This window comes from Mustela nivalis (genome assembly GCF_964662115.1).
Source record: "Mustela nivalis genome assembly, chromosome: 7".
NCBI classification, from domain to species: Eukaryota; Metazoa; Chordata; class Mammalia; order Carnivora; family Mustelidae; genus Mustela; species Mustela nivalis.
The window spans coordinates 69,026,115-69,044,829 of NC_139026.1; the positions used below are offsets into that span (position 1 = coordinate 69,026,115).

The following is an 18,715-nucleotide window of genomic DNA, read 5'->3' on the forward strand; positions in this document are numbered from 1 at the left end:
AGGTAGAGCTATCACAATGGGGGGGATATAGGAAAATAAAGCCCGAGAAGGTAATGAGGCTGGACTGGAGGCTCTGAGGATGGCAGAAGCCTTCCCTGCCGGCCCATGAAGACTCGTGTGTCTGTTTTGCCCGCACAGCTGTCCCGTGCATGGAGAGCGCATGCAGCGGGAATCTCAACCTCAGGTGCTACCTCGTCAGACGGCCGCCTCCGCAGACAGTTCGGTTCAAAGTTATTGATCCTCAGGACCTGGATAGCCCTTTTGATACTGAGATGATGTAGCACACTCACGACCTTCAAAGTCAGTAAGTCATCCTGAAAACAAAACAAAACAAAACAACAACAACAAAAAGAGGAGTTCACTGAGCTGGCCTAGAGCAGGAGGACCTTCTCAGGGAAATTTCAGAAAACAAGTAAAACTAGGAAACCCCTCTACCAACAGGCCTCGAGCGCTTGTATTTTCAAACCCTTTATTTGGTAACAGAACACTTTTTTTCCTGTTCCCAACAAAATCCTCTCCAGGACCCCAAATTAAAAACAACCACCAAAAAATTAGTGTTGTATCAACAGAAGCCAAGTTTCACCTGTTTCTCTTCCAGACACTTTGAAACAGGATCGTGAGACCCCACAGCTCTGTAGAGCACAGTTGGAAAGGAATTGGCTGGGTTACACTTTGATTTGGTGTGATAAAGCAAAGAGCTAAGAGCCCATGATGTTCAGTGAGGACAGCAGAACTAGGTTTGCTGAACTAAGGCACATCACCATTTGGGAGAAAATCAGAAAAGTATCTCTGTTATAGTATTCCCCAAGCCTCTAGGAATCTCTAGTTCTTGATTATTATGCTCTATCCAGAAGAGTCTGTGAATAATTTGGGGAAAATTATGTTGATCGATGAGAAGGTTTTGGTGAGAGTTAAAGAGAAAGGAGACATGAAGAAGTTATTAGTAGCAACATGTATCACCATCAGTTCCTTCCAGGTGTAACTTTCCTGTCTGTGGTTATTGGGAACATTTCAAACATACCAAACACACCAAAACAAATTATTTCAGAAGGTGATGTGGAGGGCAGTGTCAAGATAAGCACCAGTCTATTTCCAAACACACCCAGAAAATAAAACAAGAAAAATATCCATTTTAGACACACCTTACTGATAAACACATTTGTTGGTGGGGGCGGGGGGAGGTGATAATCTATTATAGAAATAGTTTTTAAATAAAAATATTGGACAATCAGCTTAAATTCTTAAAGCTACTCAGCAAAATTATTTCCTGAATTTTTTTTCGATCAATTTCTTTAAGGTACTTCTTTATGGTAAGTTAGAAGGCATTCAACACATTTTAATCTAAGATTGAGACACCCATTCAAAACATTTCCATGTGGGTCAGTTTCAACTAATTCAAGTTTTTCAGATTTAAAAAAATCTAAATATGTAATGATTACAATGTAAATACAATGCAAATTATTTTAGCTTGAGAGATTTTTTTAAAAAAGCTGTTTTAAATCAAAACAGATACTGTTTTTAGATTTTTAGACAAATCTTTTTTTTTTTTAAAGATTTTTATTTATTTATTTGACAGAGCAAGATCACAAGTAGGCAGAGAGGCAGGCAGAGAGAGAGAGGAGGAAGCAGGCTCCCTGATGAGCAGAGCCCGACGCCGGACTCAATCCCAGGACCCTGAGATCATGACCTGAGCTGAAGGCAGGGGCTTAGCCCACTGAGCCACCCAGGTGCCGCCGCCTTCTTCTTCTTTTTTTTTTTTTTAAGATTTTATTTATTTATTTGACAGAGAGAGAGAGATCATAAGTGGGAGAGAGGCAGGCATAGAGAGAGAGGGAGAAGCAGGCTCCCTGCTAAACAGAGAGCCTGATGCGGGGCTCGATCCCAGAACCCTGAGATCATGACCTGAGCCGAATCTAGAACAAGTTCTCCTGGAAACCGTCTCTTCCACTGTTGTAAAGTCCTTCTACCTCTTAGATGGAAGGATAAAAATACGGAACAGTAATGCAGGAATCAGAGAGAGTCCACCTCAGCCTACTTCTTGCCTCTGCGATTACTCCCCTAGTGGAACGGGGCTAAAGAGAGAAAGGAGGCAGGTTTTGGGTAACATTCTCCAAAGCAGAAGGGAGGAGAGGAGACGGGTCTCTAGATGTCAGGTCAAAAGGGTGGTCTCTTCTGAGCAGTCACTGCATATAGGAATGTGTAACTCAGAAACCCCCAGGGCTTCGACACTCTACACTCTATTTTTTAAACATCGTTAGGAGAGGGGCGCCTTGGTGGCTCAGTCAGTTAAGTGGCTGCCTTCGGCTCAGGTCATGATCCCAGAGTCCCGGGACCAAACCTCACATCAGGCTCCCTTCTTAGTGAAAGTCTCCTCCTCTCTCTGACCCTCTCCGGGCTCGTGCTCTATCTCACTCTCTCTCTCAAATAAATGAATAAAATCTAAAATAAAATAAAACAAAGCATCTTCATAACATATAATTCACATATAAAATTATGCGAAAATTTACCCCTTCAAAGCGAGCACACTTCAGTGTCTACATTGTCGAATATACATAAAACCATCTTCCTGGAGAGCTGAGTTTAGATTAGCCTTCATTCAGCTTAAATCCAAGTTTTAAATTTCCCAACGGTACTGCAATCACCAAATCCTCTGACTTCAACTTAACAGAAACTCTTCTGGCTCTTCTCAAGTTAAGGCAACACCCTGAAACTCTGGTGGAATCATTGTGACAACAATGTATTTTGCTCACTATTTCTGTGTCTTTCCAGAGAAAAGCAATTTGACACTCCCCTTCCCCAACTCCCAGGAGCCAATCACTTACAATAGTCATGTAATGGAGCATTCGACCATCTACCCGTCCTTCGTCAAACTGGGTCTTGTACTGGGGGAGACCAATGTCATCCAACCACCCTACAGGAGAGAAATCGGTGTTGAAAAAGCAGCTTCATTCATTTATTCATTCATTCAGTCAGTCACTCATTTACTCATTCATGAATGAGTGAATTTAAAATCTCTTACTAGTAACCCAGTTGAAATCCAGCTTTCCATGGTTGGTTTCTTCTTCAGACCCCACGGCTTGCAGTGCCAGCTGGAGCTTCTTTCGATGAAGTGAATGCTTAATCCCAAGTTCCTGAAATAATAAGCAGAAACACTGGTTTGACCATTCTGTCACTATGGGCTAGATGCCACTGGCAAAAGATGCCAGCTCCCCCCAAACGAAGCCAGTGTTAAAGACCCGACAATCCTGTTCAGTCAGCATGCCAAGTCAAGTTGGTGAAATGTTGCTGAACAAAAGGCCCCTAGAAAGCCAAGACCACAGCAACTAGTTTAGTGGGATGTTCCATTCCCTAGTAGGCTCCTTCCTCAGCAAGACTGGAATTCTATTCTTTCTGTACAAAAGGTTAAACAATTAGGAAATATATTAAATAATTTGACGTAAGATGTAGGGCTCTTTCCTTTTCCTTTTTGCAAAGTAAAGTTGAATTGCATACATTACACTGAGAAGTTGGGCCAATGCTAAAGCCTCACAAAGATTCTGAGAAATATGAGCTTAAGGTTTATTATTATGTCTATACAATTATTTCTCATTAAAATAGCCAGTGGCTTACATGTTTCATAAGGAATCATTAAGATCAGGTCCTTCTTGTTAAATCCATGCGATTAAATTAAAAAAAAAAAGTGTGAAGCAGAAAACACAGTTTTTCAAGAGTACTGACTGGCTCCCCCCACTCCCCTTTCTGGAGTATAAAACAATTCTACAATCATATTCTCTTTCTCAGTAGCCATTGTCTAAACAAAACAGAGAAGCAGTCACCTTCTCCAGATCTTGCTGAGAAGCCTGCAGAAGTGTTTGGCCAGATGCAATCCAGTGCTTGCCTGAATTCACGTAGGACCCCAAGCCCTGCTCCACAAGCCAATCGCAAACCTGCTCCTTGGTCCATTTGGCAAATGGCATATCCAAGTCACTATAAGAAAACGAACAACTGTGTGAAGAACAATTCCAAGCCAGCCCTGTGGCTTCTCAAGGTTGACCAACTTATACTGAATTAATGTAGAAATTCCCTAGTAATGCCCTAGTTGACCGTGAAAAGCTTACTTTTCAGTCCATGTTTAGGGGAGGAGGTACTGGCATTGAAAGTTACCTCAAAAGGACCACAGCTTTCATTTCAAATGAAACCAAAAAAGATTCAATATGATTGAGCAAGAAACATATTTGTGGAAGAAAAACAAGTTGAAACAACAAGTCAAGTCACTGTACTAGTTTCAGTCAACGTGGTCTGAAGACTGAATTTCTAAACAGAAAACACTAGGTTAGATGGAAAGAAATCAAGTCTAACTTGAACTGTAGCAGAATTATGGTTTCTCTCCAAATGGTTATCAGTGAGAAGAGCGCAACATGCCATCACTGAGTACAGGGAAACATAATCACAGTAATTTCTGGGTCAAATTTTCTACTTTGACATGTAAATCGTGTTCCTCTTTGGGGGGAAAAAAATGTAGATAAACAAAAATTTTCTTTATTTTTTTTGAAACAGCACAAGGAGATCCTCTACTGTGTATAAAGAGAACACATGGCAAATGAGACCTTCATGTGTTTGGAGAAAGCCAGGGTTTCCTCCTTGATAAAACCTGTGCCCAGTCTTCTGCGAGGGTAGGAGAGACCATGTTCCAAAGACTAAGTGTAATGGTTTGTGCTAGATGTTTGCCAACCCCATCCTTCTCATGCTCAGTAGGTCAGTACAGTAATTTCAAAACAGCCCTCAATTGTGGTAAGGGTGTAGGAAAAGTTCCTAGAGTCTTAACAGATAAAGCATTACATAGTCCTGATAAATTCAGGATTATTTAATCCTGATTAAATTCCGTTAGAATTTGTGTCTTAATGAATTTATGTAGGTGCGTTCACAGAATCCATTAGTCATTAACGTTCACTGAACAGTTACTATTTACCAGATACTCAACACATATTAACTCCTTTAATCTTCATAATTAGACTAATTCATACCAGGGGACACGGAGGCGTAGAGTATGGATGTAGTTGCTCAAAGGTCACCCAGGTTACAGGAAGCAGCCAAGCCAGCAATCAGATCCGAGCAGTCTGTCTCTAGAACCTACTCTTAACCGCTATGTTAGCCCATCTCTCTAGAGCTATGCTTTAGAGTACTTGGGGTAACTATTTTCTCAGTCAGATTGAAGTCAAAAGAATCATTCTTACACAGATGTTGCTGACACTTTAGCTTTGGTTCCTCCCCTGGATCACGCAGCCCTCATCTTCTGCATGATTCTCACCAACCACTGCCAACCCGCACTGCTCTAAAGATGACGGACCCCTCTGCCAGGCAAAGGGGTAAGCAAGGGATTCTACTGCTCAGCCCAGGGACAATACTAACATTGCAAGTGCTCATAGCCTGGACATGTGGGTAGAGATGTCAAAGTCCATTCGTTCAGTTTTTCTCACCTGTTAGATTGTCCCAAATCTCGAGACCAACCCAGTCGTGGCCCTGCAGTTGCCCTTGTCCCTCCTCTTTTAAATTCAGGCTCAGACAGGTCATCTGGGTTGAATGTAGTTGACTGACTTCTCCTAAGTCTGAATAGAAGAAACAACATCACATTGCCTTGTAGCGACCTGAGGAGACCTTAGGACTTTAAAGTTAATGAGAACATTGCTTATGTATGGTCAGAAAAGACGTCTGGATTTACACTTTAACTGAGACCCAGTGAGTCAGTGCATCCCAGATCACAATCTTCCTTCCATCAAAGGAACAGCAAAGCCTTACAACTGCATACTTGTTTCTAGGCAATCTTCCATTTATTTCTACATTTGAGCAACACACAACACAAAGCCCCCTCCGGTTGTCTGCTGTGTTACTTACTTTCCAAAGAGTTTCATGATACCTCTGGATTTCTTTTTGGAATCTGGCGATGGTGGAGATATCTGCGAATTTTTCGGCTGGGAAGATCTACCAGCCAGATCTAGGTGCTCAGCTGTCTCCTTCTCTGTTTCAGCTATTCCAAGAACAGAATACATACTTGGTGAGTTTTAAAGTACGGAATGAACATGACTAGATGCTACCCTTCTTAACTTTAGCAACTCTTCACAAATTCTTCTTCTGTTGGTCTGTAAAGAGCACCCTACAAATATTACAGATGGAACACAAATTTATGTTCTGCTTTACCGTCTGCTGTGTATCAGTGAATGATGTGTATAATATCGCATATGATATTGTGCCTAAATTCATTAACTCACAAATTACCACCTCTTTGAAGTTTAAAGGTGGGATAGGATTGCCACATTCTTTAAGTGATCTGAGATCACTTAAATTAATCTCGATTTTTCTGCAGCACTTGGTACTGCTGACATTCTTCCCACATTCTTCAAAATCATCATCTCCTTCATCTTGTTAGGACAATCTCCCAGATCTGTCATCTGATTGTTTCTTCTCTGCTATAGAACCTGGTTTCTCCTCTTCTTCCACTCCGAGATTCTGTTCTAGGCTCCTGCCAGCAAGTTCACCCACTCCGTGCCTGGCACAAAATGATGGCTTCCCTCATTCATAAGCAGCCAGTATCACAATCTCTGGTCCTAATCTCTCTCCCCAGACTCAGGATCTGAACGTTTATGGATATTCCCAATGTGCTGTGCCAGGAACATCTTAGACTCAACAAATCCATCCAATTCTCAGAAGAATTCTCTTAGATTTTCTTATTTAATATTCCCTTGATACTAATTAATATCCTTCCTTTACTCCCATTCACACTCTTTGGCATTTTCTTTTCACTCCCTCCTCTCCTTTGGCATTTACATCAGATCCTAGTCACCAAGCCCTGGCGGTCTTTTTTCAAGAGAGTTATTCCTATTTATAACTTGCTATGTCCTACTGAGAAAAGACTGTACTGGATATGCACACATTTTTCTTTTGATATAAAATCAGTGTCTGTTGATTCTGCCTTGAAAGAGTAACATCCAAATTTGCTACGCCCAGTTCTCCCAGCATTCTCTATTTCTTAATTCTTTTACCTGCCCCTTAAGACATGATCCCCCACTAACAAACACAAGCAGTACTGTTTCCTCAGTGTGAGACGACACTTTTACGGGAAAGAAAAAGTTGTACAAAAATCACAGAAATGGTGTTTCAGCAAGATACAAAAGTTGCAGAGGTTGACTTTTCTACGAAGCACAGCTGTGATTATAGGTTATCATAAGCAGCACTGGGCTCTTAGCATTAACAATGTATTTCTTCTAAGAAAGATGCAAAAACATTTGAAAATGTTGTCTGGATTTTATTTATCCCATGTGTATTCTAGAAATGTAAGACTGCAAAGGGAGAAAAGTAACCTGTGCTGACCCACATGAGTTGGTGTATGGGTATCTCAGGGAAAATCCAAAGGAACCTTTCCATCCAAACCCCAAAGGCATCATGGGTACGGGTATACCAGAAAATGTTGCCTAACTCACCCTCATTCTAAAAGCATCCTGTTTTCATTTTTTTGTTTTGAGGATGTTTCCTCCCTCCCATGCCCCACACTTTTAAAAAGGAAAACGGAGTTTCCCCTCTCCTAAAATCACTCTAGGGGAGGCTCCTTAAATATCCCAGAAATCTTCCTCCAGTGTCACTAAATGCCACTTCCATCTTCAAAGCAATAAATGTCAGAAGAACATTCCCTTAAGAAAAGTCAGTCTAAAGCAATCATTTGCAATGTCTTCTACAGACTTCTCGATTTGGCTGAAAACATTGCTCTCTGGGGATAATGGAGACATGGAGAAGGAACTGTCAGGACCTGGGAGTTAGTGTGAGACAGGATGCACTGGAAGGGTGAGAAAGCTGGAAGGTACGAGGCAGGAGAGTCCTGCCCTGGACTCTGAGGGTGCTGTGCGCTTCTGGGTCCTCCCAGAGCTCCTGGCAAGGTGTCATTAGCAGGGGTTAAAACAGCACGTAGGCTGGGAAGCAAAGACTCTCCAGAGAGTTCACTTTAGCAGCAGTTGGAAGGAACTCTCTGGAGTCGAGGACAACATTTTCCGATCGCTGCCAGCTTGCTTTCTAGAGATCGCAGATGCCAAGAGCAAGGATTAGTCAGCCTGGAGGACAGCACTGGCGAAGGCTGGCATGCAGGGGTACGATACCTAGGGTGGGTGCACTGGCACTTCGTTTACGATCTTCAGATATCCCAACAACGCACACAATCACACGCAGCCCAATGGAGAGAACACAGGAGAATGACAAAATGAAACACAGCTCAAAGTCCTACTCACAAAATACACACAGGGGGAGGAAAGGCAAGCACTGCGCTGTGCTTCCAACATCGCAGACTCCATTAGCAGGAACAATATGGGGTTAATGGGTCCAATTTCGAAACAGATGAGAAGCTGTTTACAATGAAGTCAGAGAGTGTCAAGGGTTTTGGTCTTTCCTCTACACTTATACTCCAACAAGGAGAGCAGGGTGATGGCCTGCACAGAGCTATCTTTACCACCAAATTAAACCTAAGGGAGCAGTTTCTTGCAAACTTTTCCCCCAGCTCATTCACCTTCATTTCTGAGAACGAGAAACGCACAGATCAATGAACCAGGGAAGGGAGGGGATTGACCTTGTCCTCGTCCTGAGTGAATTAAAGCAAAAGCATGCTGGCCATACGTACCCAAGTTTGGTGCACTTGCTGTCCTCTTGTTACTTTTTATTTTAAAAAAGCCACGCCCAAAGGATGATCTGGCTTTCCGAGTGCCAAAGGGGTTGTCGTCCACGGATGCATCACGCCCCGGAGCTTTCGGAGGGAGGCCCCTGAATGGGCTGCTTTCTACAGGAGCTTTATCCTAAAAGACAAGTAATAATAAATGGAACACAGCGTGGCTGTGCAGAATTAGGAGTACACGCTGGGCACAACACCTGATCTGTTACACATGTGATTTTATTTAAAAGAATCACAGAACTGATAAGTTGATTATGAACACCAAGCACCATATTACAATTTAGAAAGTTCTGAAAGCTACTTAGGAAGCAAGAGCAGCAACAAAAACATGTTCATCACTGACCTATAACCGGCATGCTTCAGATGTGAAGTATTTAGGACATAGAAATTCTCAAGCTTCATTTTATTTGCCTCATTCCCCCAATGACATGGAAATAAGGTACTACATAACCAGAATACCAGCAGGCTTCCTATTTTTCGAATGGTTATGACATGGACTAGGCTACAATGCAGTTCACAGTCTTTGTACCGTAACTGCATCAGAAGCCCAGCGTAATATAATCACTGTGCAAAGTAGGCGTTATCTCCAAGCTTCTACACCAGCAGCAGAAAGAGATTCTACTCCAGTTATTTAAATATTCTACTCAAGGAATTACTAGTCAAATGAGGACACAACCAGTGACCGTTAAACATTTTGTTTTTGAGAGGGTGTTCTGAGACATATTCATTACCTTGCCTGCAAGTTACCTGACACAGATCACCAATTTTCAAACGCTATGACATGCTTGATACACTTAACACCAAAACTAAACTTGTTATAATTAAATTTTTCTTCATCGATTCAGAAGATTCTTTGGCTGTCTCTAATAGGTCAAGGTCTTTATCGCGAAACTTAACTGTAATTAAGTTATACTTCTAAGTACTGTTGATTTTTTAGCTTTCTCGTTATTTGAATTAGCAGTTCCAGTAACATGATCTATTATATTGTTTTAGTAGGATCCAAAGATGCTTTGATTTGCATGCTCTCATTCCTCTAACATCTCCTGCCCTCTGTTTTTGTTTTTGCAGTGGTAGAGAAAGGGGAGAGGGGACACAAGCTTTGAAGGTGGTTATTTTATCCTCTGAATTTATTGCTCATTGTAACTACAAGTTTATAGATGCCACAGTTTAGTGCAACTATTACCTATGTCTCACCACAGATGTCAAAATCATTTAATCATTTATTGAATTGGCAAGACAAAAAAGGACAAAGGATGCCTGTAATTACAGCTGTGTGCACAGTCCGTGCCTTATCAGGGACACCTACATTACAACTCAAGGCATTCAGAGCCAGCAGTCAAGGTAGTGCATCTGGAAGTGGCCTACCAGAAGGTAGCCTTTACAGAGTTAATGATTGAAAATTGGAGGAAGAACGAGAGCCCTTGTTGATGAGGTCTTTAAAAAAAAAAAGACAAAAAAACAGAACACCAAAATGTTTGCTGTATACACAGTGGTTATATTAAATAAACAGCTGTTCTCGGGCGGGTGACCTAAGGATGTTTTGTGAGGTCTTAGGAAGCCCAAATATGATAATTAAGAATATCACTAGCCTGATTGAGAGTTGGGGGTTTTGTCTGTTTTTTGTACCTCCCCAACAGTTTATTGAGGTGAAACATAAAAAGTAACTGAACAATTAGGGGACATTAAGTACACTCACGGTGTTATATAACTGCCACCTCCACCTAGCTCCCAAACATTTCCATCATTTTGAATAAAACCCCTCACCCTGGAAGCAGTTTCTCTCCGTTCCTCCCTCTCCATCTCTGGCAACCGCCAAACTGGGTTCTGTCTCTATGGATTTATCTACTCTACATACTTCACATAAATGGAATCGTGGACTATCTGATCTTTCGTATCTGGCTTCTTTCATATAACATGTTTTGGAGGTTCTGAGTTTGGGTTTTTTGGAGACAGTTAAGCAATCCCATGTATCAGACATCACAAACATTTTTCCATTGTAATCTGGACATAAAAATTACCTCTGGAGGCTTCTGAACAGACTCCTTTTCCTGTTCAAAACAATAATATTTTAGATTGTTACAGGAATGGCTTCATATATTCACAAACTGTTACACACAATTCTAGAAATTAAAATAAACTTTTATCTACTTCTAAGCTACACAATCTCAGTTCCATTTATTTCCAATAATGGCTAATTAGTCTTCAGTTGTGATTATATACACTAGTTTCAACTGTTCATATTCACCCTTCTTAATATTTACCATTAACTGTGGTATCTAATAAATCTGCATTAGAGAAACCTCAAACTCTTCTTGAGAGTTTTCTTTGGAAAATGGGAAAATGTGAGGATCCCTAAATATTTGCGTCTCAGGGTAACAGACAGAGAAACAACACAGAACCAACCCCATCTGATGACTCTTTCTTCAGATTGCCCAGGCTGCTGGACTTTTGCAGACTTGAAGTTCTAAAAATAACAATAATAGTAATTAGGATTAATAATAAGTGGCTCTGGTGCCACTGTTTCTTAGGAGAATATCTTGGAAAGAAACTAAAACTGTGTGTGGGTTGAATCCTGGTCATAAAAGAAAATCCGGATTCAGGCAGTCACTTATGTGCTTTACTAAATTATAACATTGAGTTCTTTTAAAAGCAGAGGTGGTTAACTGTCCTGCCAATAACTCTAAATGTCCCACACATGTTAGAATAGCTGGAAAAACACTTAGGACTCTCCTTGTGACGTCAACATTTGAAAATAAACCAGCATTTTTCCATGGACCAGTGGTGTATCCTTTTATGTATACATTTAGACCAGGAACTTTTTTATTTTTTATTTTTATTTAAATTTTAGTTAATATACCAGGGAACTTCTAAAACACTCACATACTATTTATATATAATCCTTGTAATTAAAATAAAGCACAGAAGTGTTACTTTTCAATTCACAAAGGAATCCATTTTCTGAATCTGGCCAAGTAGTTCATTTTACAGTTCTGATCGAGGCATACAAGAAAAATCCCTCTGGCTGCCCATAATAATTTGTTTGTTATCCTTGCAAAGGCGAAGTGGCACTGTAAACATCCAGAGATTTTTTTCCCTTTCACATAACTAGCATTCAAGTGTATAGGGATGTCTTTTCAAAAATGGAAGTCAGGAATAGGTGACCAGTTTAGAGAGAGAAAAAAGCTCTATGGAGACATTTAAGCAATCCCATGTATCAGACATCACAAACATTTTTCCATTGTAATCTGGACATACACAGAGTAACACACATACACAAACTTTTAAAAGGCAATTCTCATGTACTCATGTGTACATAAGTTACTAGACTTGTCCAGTATCAAATAAAGTAAAAGATATTGGTGAGAAAAGAGAAGATCTCATCTTTGAATACTGCTCTGGTAAGAGATTTTCCTAATTCAGACTTGAACTTGGATAAACATAGATAATGGACCGGTTTACTACATGGAGAATGCAAAAAACTACTGCAGCCTTTCCAGCCATTACATCATTCTCTGTGACTCTTTTCTGCTAGGGTCAAAATGCAAGCCAGTGCAAACCTGAAATTCAAAGCACTGCACTTCACATGAAAACTGATGAAGGAAGGCTAAAGCCGTGCAAACACTTGGCACGAGATAATGGATAACAGTCCATGAGCAAGTATCTCTTTGTTAACTCACAACCTCCCCTTTCCCTGACATCCAACCACCACACCTGCATTAATGTATTCAGGCCTCAGTCATCCGCTTCTCACAGTGGTCACTGTGAGTTTGTCAGAAGCTTCCTCTCTCCCAGGTATCAATGACATTTTCCACATTTAAGAACATGACTTACGAAAGACTATCGCATGGCTGGGTTTCAACAGAAGCACCAAGGATTATTTTTCCATCACTAAAAGAAGAAAGAAAAGAAAAGGAAAAAAAATGGAATGTGTGTGCTTCACAAGTAAAAGACCATATATATTCTAAGTAAGCAGAACTGTCAAAAAAACAAAAAATTGTGCTGGGGAAGCAATTTCTCTTTTAAAACAGTCATGTGTGTTTTGTTTTGTTTTGTTTTTAAACACAGGCTCCATGCCCAGCATGGGGCTTGAACCCACAACCCTGAGATTAAGACCTGAGCTGAGATCGAGTCAGCTGTTGAATTTACTGAGGATTCCCAGCTGCCCCTCTCTTTTAAAATTTTCTACTATATTTTCTTTTGTTAAAAAAATATTTTACGGGGTGCCTGGGTGGCTCAGTGGGTTAAGCCGCTGCCTTCGGCTCAGGTCATGATCTCAGGGTCCTGGGATCGAGTCCCGCATCGGGCTCTCTGCTCGGCAGGGAGCCTGCTTCCCTCTCTCTCTCTCTCTCTGCCTGCCTCTCCATCTACTTGTGATTTCTCTCTGTCAAATAAATAAATAAAATCTTTAAAAAAAATAATTTTACTTATTTATCTGACAGAGAAATCACAAGTAGGCAGAGAAGCAGGCAGAGAGAGAAGAGGAAGCAGGCTCCCTGCCGAGCAGAGAGCCCTATGTGGGGCTCGATCCCAGGACCCTGGGATCACGACCTGAGCCAAAGGCAGAGGCTTAACCCACTGAGCCATCCAGGTGCCCCTAAAATATTCTATTATATTTTCTTTTATTTGGTCTCATTATAAGGTTAAGTAATTGAGAACATGCTCCCTCAAAATTCTACTTGTTAATGGAGAAAATACTGTATCCCTGTCCCAAATCCTTCTTCCGAACAGCCTGGGCCACAAGACCATTGCTATGGGGCTTGGGACCCACTGGCGGCCCCCTATGACTTAGGACATAAAACTTGAGTCCCCTAAAATCTCTCTCCAACCTGAACACCACACCTCCCTGGACTCCTGCCCTAGGACTTCTTGCTTCACACCCTTTATTTCAATAATCCAGAACTGACTGTAGTGATTGATTTACACTGGTCCCCTGGCACATGCCTTACAGTTTCTTGCCTCTCACAGTAAAACCTGTGTCTGTAAATAAATTGCAATGCACTCTTGTGTTTGCTTGATCTACTCTGCTGAACATTTATATTGCAATGTTGGGTCATAAATGATATACCTTTCTTCAAATGAAGTCTCTGGTTGAGGAGGCAATTTTGCGCTTTCAGACGTTTCCAGGCCCTTAGATGTTGGCAGTAATGAAGGGATTGAAACTTGCAAGATGCTGGTGTGGAACTGTAATGTAATTAGAGAAAGTAAAAAATCCAATAAATAAGACAGAAGTCACAGAGATAAAATAAAAATAACGGAGACAATTACATGGTCCATCAAAAAAATTTCATACACCTATGTTTAAAAACACTATTCTTCTATTTATAAAATGGTCTCTGGATATAAACATCAATGACTGTTAAAGTCAGAGAAAACATTCTGGAGGAAGGTCATTTTTTTTTTTAAGGTTTTATTTATTTATTTGACAGAGAGAGAGTGATCACAAGTAGGCAGAGAGGCAGGCAGAGAGAGGGGGGAAGCAGGTCCCTGCTTAGCAGAGATCCCGATGTAGGGCTCGATCCCAGGACCCTGAGATCATGACTTGAGCTGAAGGCAGAGGCTTAACCCACTGAGCCACACAGGTGCCCCAAGGAAGGTCATTTTTGAACTTGGTTCTGAATAAAACATAATAAATACCATCAAGTAAGTCAATAGTTGATCCTGACAACTTTAAGCCCTAGTAAAAATTTTGGTTCTAACCTTATGCAAGTCACTTAACTGGGCACCAGTTTTCTCCTCTGTAACATGAGAATGGCAATGCCTACCTGACAGGGTTGTCATGATTTGAGATGAGATTTGGGTAAAGTGCTTTGTAAACACACCTGTTTTCACTTTATTTTCTATCACTAGTCTAATATAGGATGTTGTTCAAACCAGATTTTTTAAAGATTTTATTTATTTGACAGAGAGAGACATGGTGAGAGGGAACACAAGGAGGAGGAGTGGGAGAGGGAGAAGCAGGCTTCCCACTTCCCTGAGCAGGGAGCCTGATGATGGGCTCCATCCCAGAACCCTGGGATCACGACCTGAGCAGAAGGCAGACACTTAACGACTGAGCCACCTAGGCACCCCCCAAACCAGTTCTTTGTGGATACCACTTAAAACACTTGGCTTAATAATACTACAGCAGCAACAACAAAAATGCCTAAAAACACCTTCCTAAACAAATGCTTTGTGTACCCTAAGGATGGAATCTATGGAAGAAATTTTATACTCTGGGGTTAAATAATTTTCGATGACTGTAGAGCAGTATGGTGTAAGAGCCCATCATAAACTACAATACATGAATCACTTAAAAAATATTGTGATAAAAAAATAAAATTTTCCTCAGGGAATTCAGTCTGCCAGTCAACCAACCAATCAGTGACCGTGCCTCCCTTCTGAAGTCAGCCAGGAAGGTAGGGACTCACAACCTGAAACACACTTCTAGATGCCAATCAATCAATGACAGTCTCACCTCTGTAACCACACATCCACAGCGGATGTCAACTCTCTCTAGCCTCTGAGAGTCCCTCAATCCCTGAGCTCCAAGCAACCCCGCATGCCCCACATATGATCAAAGAGACTGTCCCTGACCAACAAAGTTCACCGAGGTAACTAAATAAGCAATACATTTAGCTCTGTGGTTTTTTGTTCCAGTTACTGAGCGGTGGTCTCATTCCTTGACACTAAGAGGTTATAACATGTGAAGTCTGTTGAAATAATCTGATTGGGCCCAAGACGGAGTGGTTCGTGTTAAGCTCCATGTCAGTAAACCCAAGCTTAGCTAAGTTTCCGTGCTCGGCACTCCCAGAAAAGGCAGACCTAGGTCAACCAATCGGCACTTGCCTGCCCTTAGTAAGTTACCTGACCCACCCTGCCCCGAGACTTCTCTTTGCTGCACATTAAGGAAAGTAACCCTACTTAACCAACCAGCAAATGACCAGCCTGATCCTCTGCTCCTGCTTCCTTCGGCCTAAAAAAGCCCTTCATTTTGTACAGATCCGTAGAGTTCCTTTCCATCTGCTAAAATGGACATTGCCTGATTCATAAATTGCTGAATAAAGCCAGTAAGATGTTGCAAATTTACTCAGTTGAAGTTTGTTCTTTAACAACAAGTCCGATCTTGTTGCTTCGCGATTTTTTTTTTTTTTTTTGAATCTTTATGATTAGTTCTGGGCAATTTACAGAGCCATCATCCCTGTGTTAAAAATTTTCTCAGCTGAATTTTTTTTAAAGATTTTATTTATTTATTTGACAGAGAGAGATCACAAGTAGGCTGAGAGAGAGAGAGAGAGAGAGAGAGGAGGAGGAAGCAGGCTCCCTGCTGAGCAGAGAGCCCAATGTGGGACTTGATTGATCCCAGGACCCTGAGATCATAAACTGAGCCGAAGGCAGAGGCTTAACCTACTGAGCCACCCAGGCGCCCCTGAATTTTGTTCTTTAAGAAGTCCTATTGCTGTAAAATAGGAGATTACTTCACTATCTTTTTTCTTTTTTTTTTTTTTAATTTGAATCTTTATGATTGGTTCTGGGCGAATTATTGAGCCATCATCCCTTGTGTTGTCAAGTTCACAGTAGCTCCCCGGGTTCCTAACATGGGGAAGGAAATGGCCCACTAACAAACTGATCCATTTCCTTGATTTCGTTTTGAACTTAGGACTTTAACTCCCAACTCCAATCTCCCTTCTAGCTCTTCTTTAACAATATGGCTGAACACACTCAATCCTCATCAAATCATTCTGGTTCCAAACAAAAAGTCTCATTAAAGTACAATTCACATAGGAAAGACTTTTTTTAAAGAGACTATCTGGGCAAATCTTACATGTAACATCTGCCATTCTGTAAATAGGCAGCAAGCATACTCATTGACTGTCAAATGTTATTTTTCCCTTCAGTAGAAATATAATTAGCAATTAGGGGATTTTCCCCCTCTAACATATTTTTTATTTCCCCCTCTAAAATATTTTTTATTCCTTAACTAATCCTTTGCCTCTTTTTTCCAATTTTATTGGGATATCACTGACATGCAGTACCGTATAAATTACAGGTTCTTTCTCCTGGAAATGGAAAGATGACTCCCAAGGAACAACCAAGAGCCCAAAGGTCTGGGCCCTGTCAAGGAACTGGCCACACGAGCCTGGCTGGATTTGGGAACTGCTACTGACTAATGATACGTGGGTGTCTTCCATGTCTATGTTTCCTCTTCTTGAATGGGAATGCCCAGTAGTTACTATGCCCATTCCACCACTGTATGTCAGGTGTGTAGGGGACAAATGACTTGACCTTGAATTTCCTGGTTCTTTACATGGAATGGAGTGCTACTTGAGAAGCCAAACCTGAGCAGCTGCACCTACATCTTGACCGGGTCTGGATGACAAGGTCTTGGGATGCGGAAGCCTGACTGGAGTAAGACCAAGAGATCTTTGACGAGGGGATGAGGACATTTTGCATGGGGGAGGGATATAAATGATTGTAGCCAGAGAGTGGAGGGCAGTTGTACTAGTCGAATATGGTCGTAGGGGTATATGCCATCCCATGTGTTCTTCTCAAATGTGATATTTCTTGTCCATCAAGAGGTAGGGTCTTTGTTTCCTCTCTGTAAATGTGTGTGGGCCTGTGACTACAGGAGAAGAGGTGCCACAGGGTTTCCGAGTCATAGCATAAAAGATGATATAAATATGCCCAGTCCTCTTATTGGGATGCTCATCCTTAGGATCTAAACGCTCTGCTAGAAGAAAGCCAGGGAGTCACAGGTATTTCCAGCTAGGGCCTCAGCTGAGGTCCTGTCCAACAGTAGTACCAACCAACCATGTGATATACAAATGGGTAGCCTTCGGATGACTCAAGCCTCCAGCCTTCACACCATTCCAACTATTGCCCAGTGGAGCGAAGAAGAAATGCTCCTGCTGAGCCTTACCCACATCACACATTTGTTAGCAAAACAAGTGCTGTCATTCAAGCCACAAATTTTTGGGGTGGTTTGCAATAGGTAATGGAAACAGATTTTAGCACCAGTCTGATGTGTGAAAGAAAAGTAAATGAGTTCAAGACAAAATATTCCTGTCCAGCTGCTTTTTTCCAAGTCTAAAGAAGTCAGGGAAGATTTTAGACCAGAATTTTTCAGAGACAACATTGGAAGTGACTAAAACCAACTTCTTTATATAATCTCACGTTATCCCTCTTCATTTATTCCCTATTTGTTCTTTCCTAATAAAGATTATTATTGTGTAGATTGTAATCTATTTAGGATGACATCTTTCTCCCATGTTCTTCCTGAATTGAGCAATTTTGACATTGCCCAAGGTATTTATTTATTAAAGAGGGGGGAAAAACCAATCTTTCAAATAAAGTCCTAGGAGACTGAGTTTTGACATGAAAATTGCTAAGACTCAGTCAGTAGCCACACTGAGAAAAGATCCCAGGTCTTTCCTGCTGTCAACAGCATTTTAACCTTCAATGACACAGTCTCTTCACTACAAAGATAATGTTGAGAGTCTGTAAATACCTCTTCTGGAACACTTGTGTTAAATGGGTCACGACTGGGAGATCCCGTGACTGGTGTAGATGATACACTTTTCTCCAGGTCACTAAAACCCTGCACATCCAGCAAAGTGGAGACGGAACCAGAAGTGAGCAGACTGTCAAAGTCGCCATCTTGGTCTAGGAAAAGAAGAAGAATGGCAGCTTTTCATTTACATTTCATTTTTGGAGGAAGAATACCAACTGAATATAAAAATTTTTCCCATCCTCAAAAATCAAAAGTGAGTTTCCTTTGAAATCCTTAGAAAAATAACAAGAGGGCCTCTAGGAGAAATGTTAAACTATGAGCACCTGGAGCCTGAGGGTGGTATTAATAGCTACTACTACAGACTCACAGCCTTGAAATCAGAAGTTCATTTAGTCCAACAACCTTCCCTAATTTTGTTTCAGAATTTGGGGCTTTACAAATTTCAGTTCAGAAACAACCAAGCTGGAGAATATCAGTGGTACAACAAACTAATTCTGAACAGCAACACAGTCACCATGAGAAACTCAATATTCATCATTCATCAT

At 41.1% G+C, this 18,715-nt stretch overlaps 1 protein-coding gene across 13 annotated transcripts in view; it reads right to left on the reverse strand.

Annotated features, from left to right (window-relative positions):
* LOC309868543 (liprin-beta-1) overlaps positions 1-18,715 on the reverse strand; it is a 177,295-nt gene that overhangs the window by 5,816 nt on the left and 152,764 nt on the right. For 8 of the 13 annotated variants that reach the window (XM_082738497.1, XM_082738495.1, XM_082738496.1 and 5 more), the window contains 12 exons: positions 18,168-18,322; positions 13,749-13,864; positions 12,515-12,571; positions 11,087-11,147; positions 10,702-10,731; positions 8,636-8,807; positions 5,872-6,004; positions 5,457-5,585; positions 3,816-3,966; positions 3,020-3,131; positions 2,823-2,911; positions 192-314 (listed from right to left, as the gene is read on the reverse strand). In XM_082738497.1, coding sequence (XP_082594623.1) covers positions 192-314; positions 2,823-2,911; positions 3,020-3,131; positions 3,816-3,966; positions 5,457-5,585; positions 5,872-6,004; positions 8,636-8,807; positions 10,702-10,731; positions 11,087-11,147; positions 12,515-12,571; positions 13,749-13,864; positions 18,168-18,322 — 1,328 coding nt within the window. Of the gene's footprint in view, positions 1-191; positions 315-2,822; positions 2,912-3,019; positions 3,132-3,815; positions 3,967-5,456; positions 5,586-5,871; positions 6,005-8,120; positions 8,154-8,635; positions 8,808-10,701; positions 10,732-11,086; positions 11,148-12,514; positions 12,572-13,748; positions 13,865-18,167; positions 18,323-18,715 lie in introns of all 13 variants that reach the window. The other 5 variants (XM_082738494.1, XM_082738487.1, XM_082738492.1 and 2 more) reach the window with 1 other exon arrangement.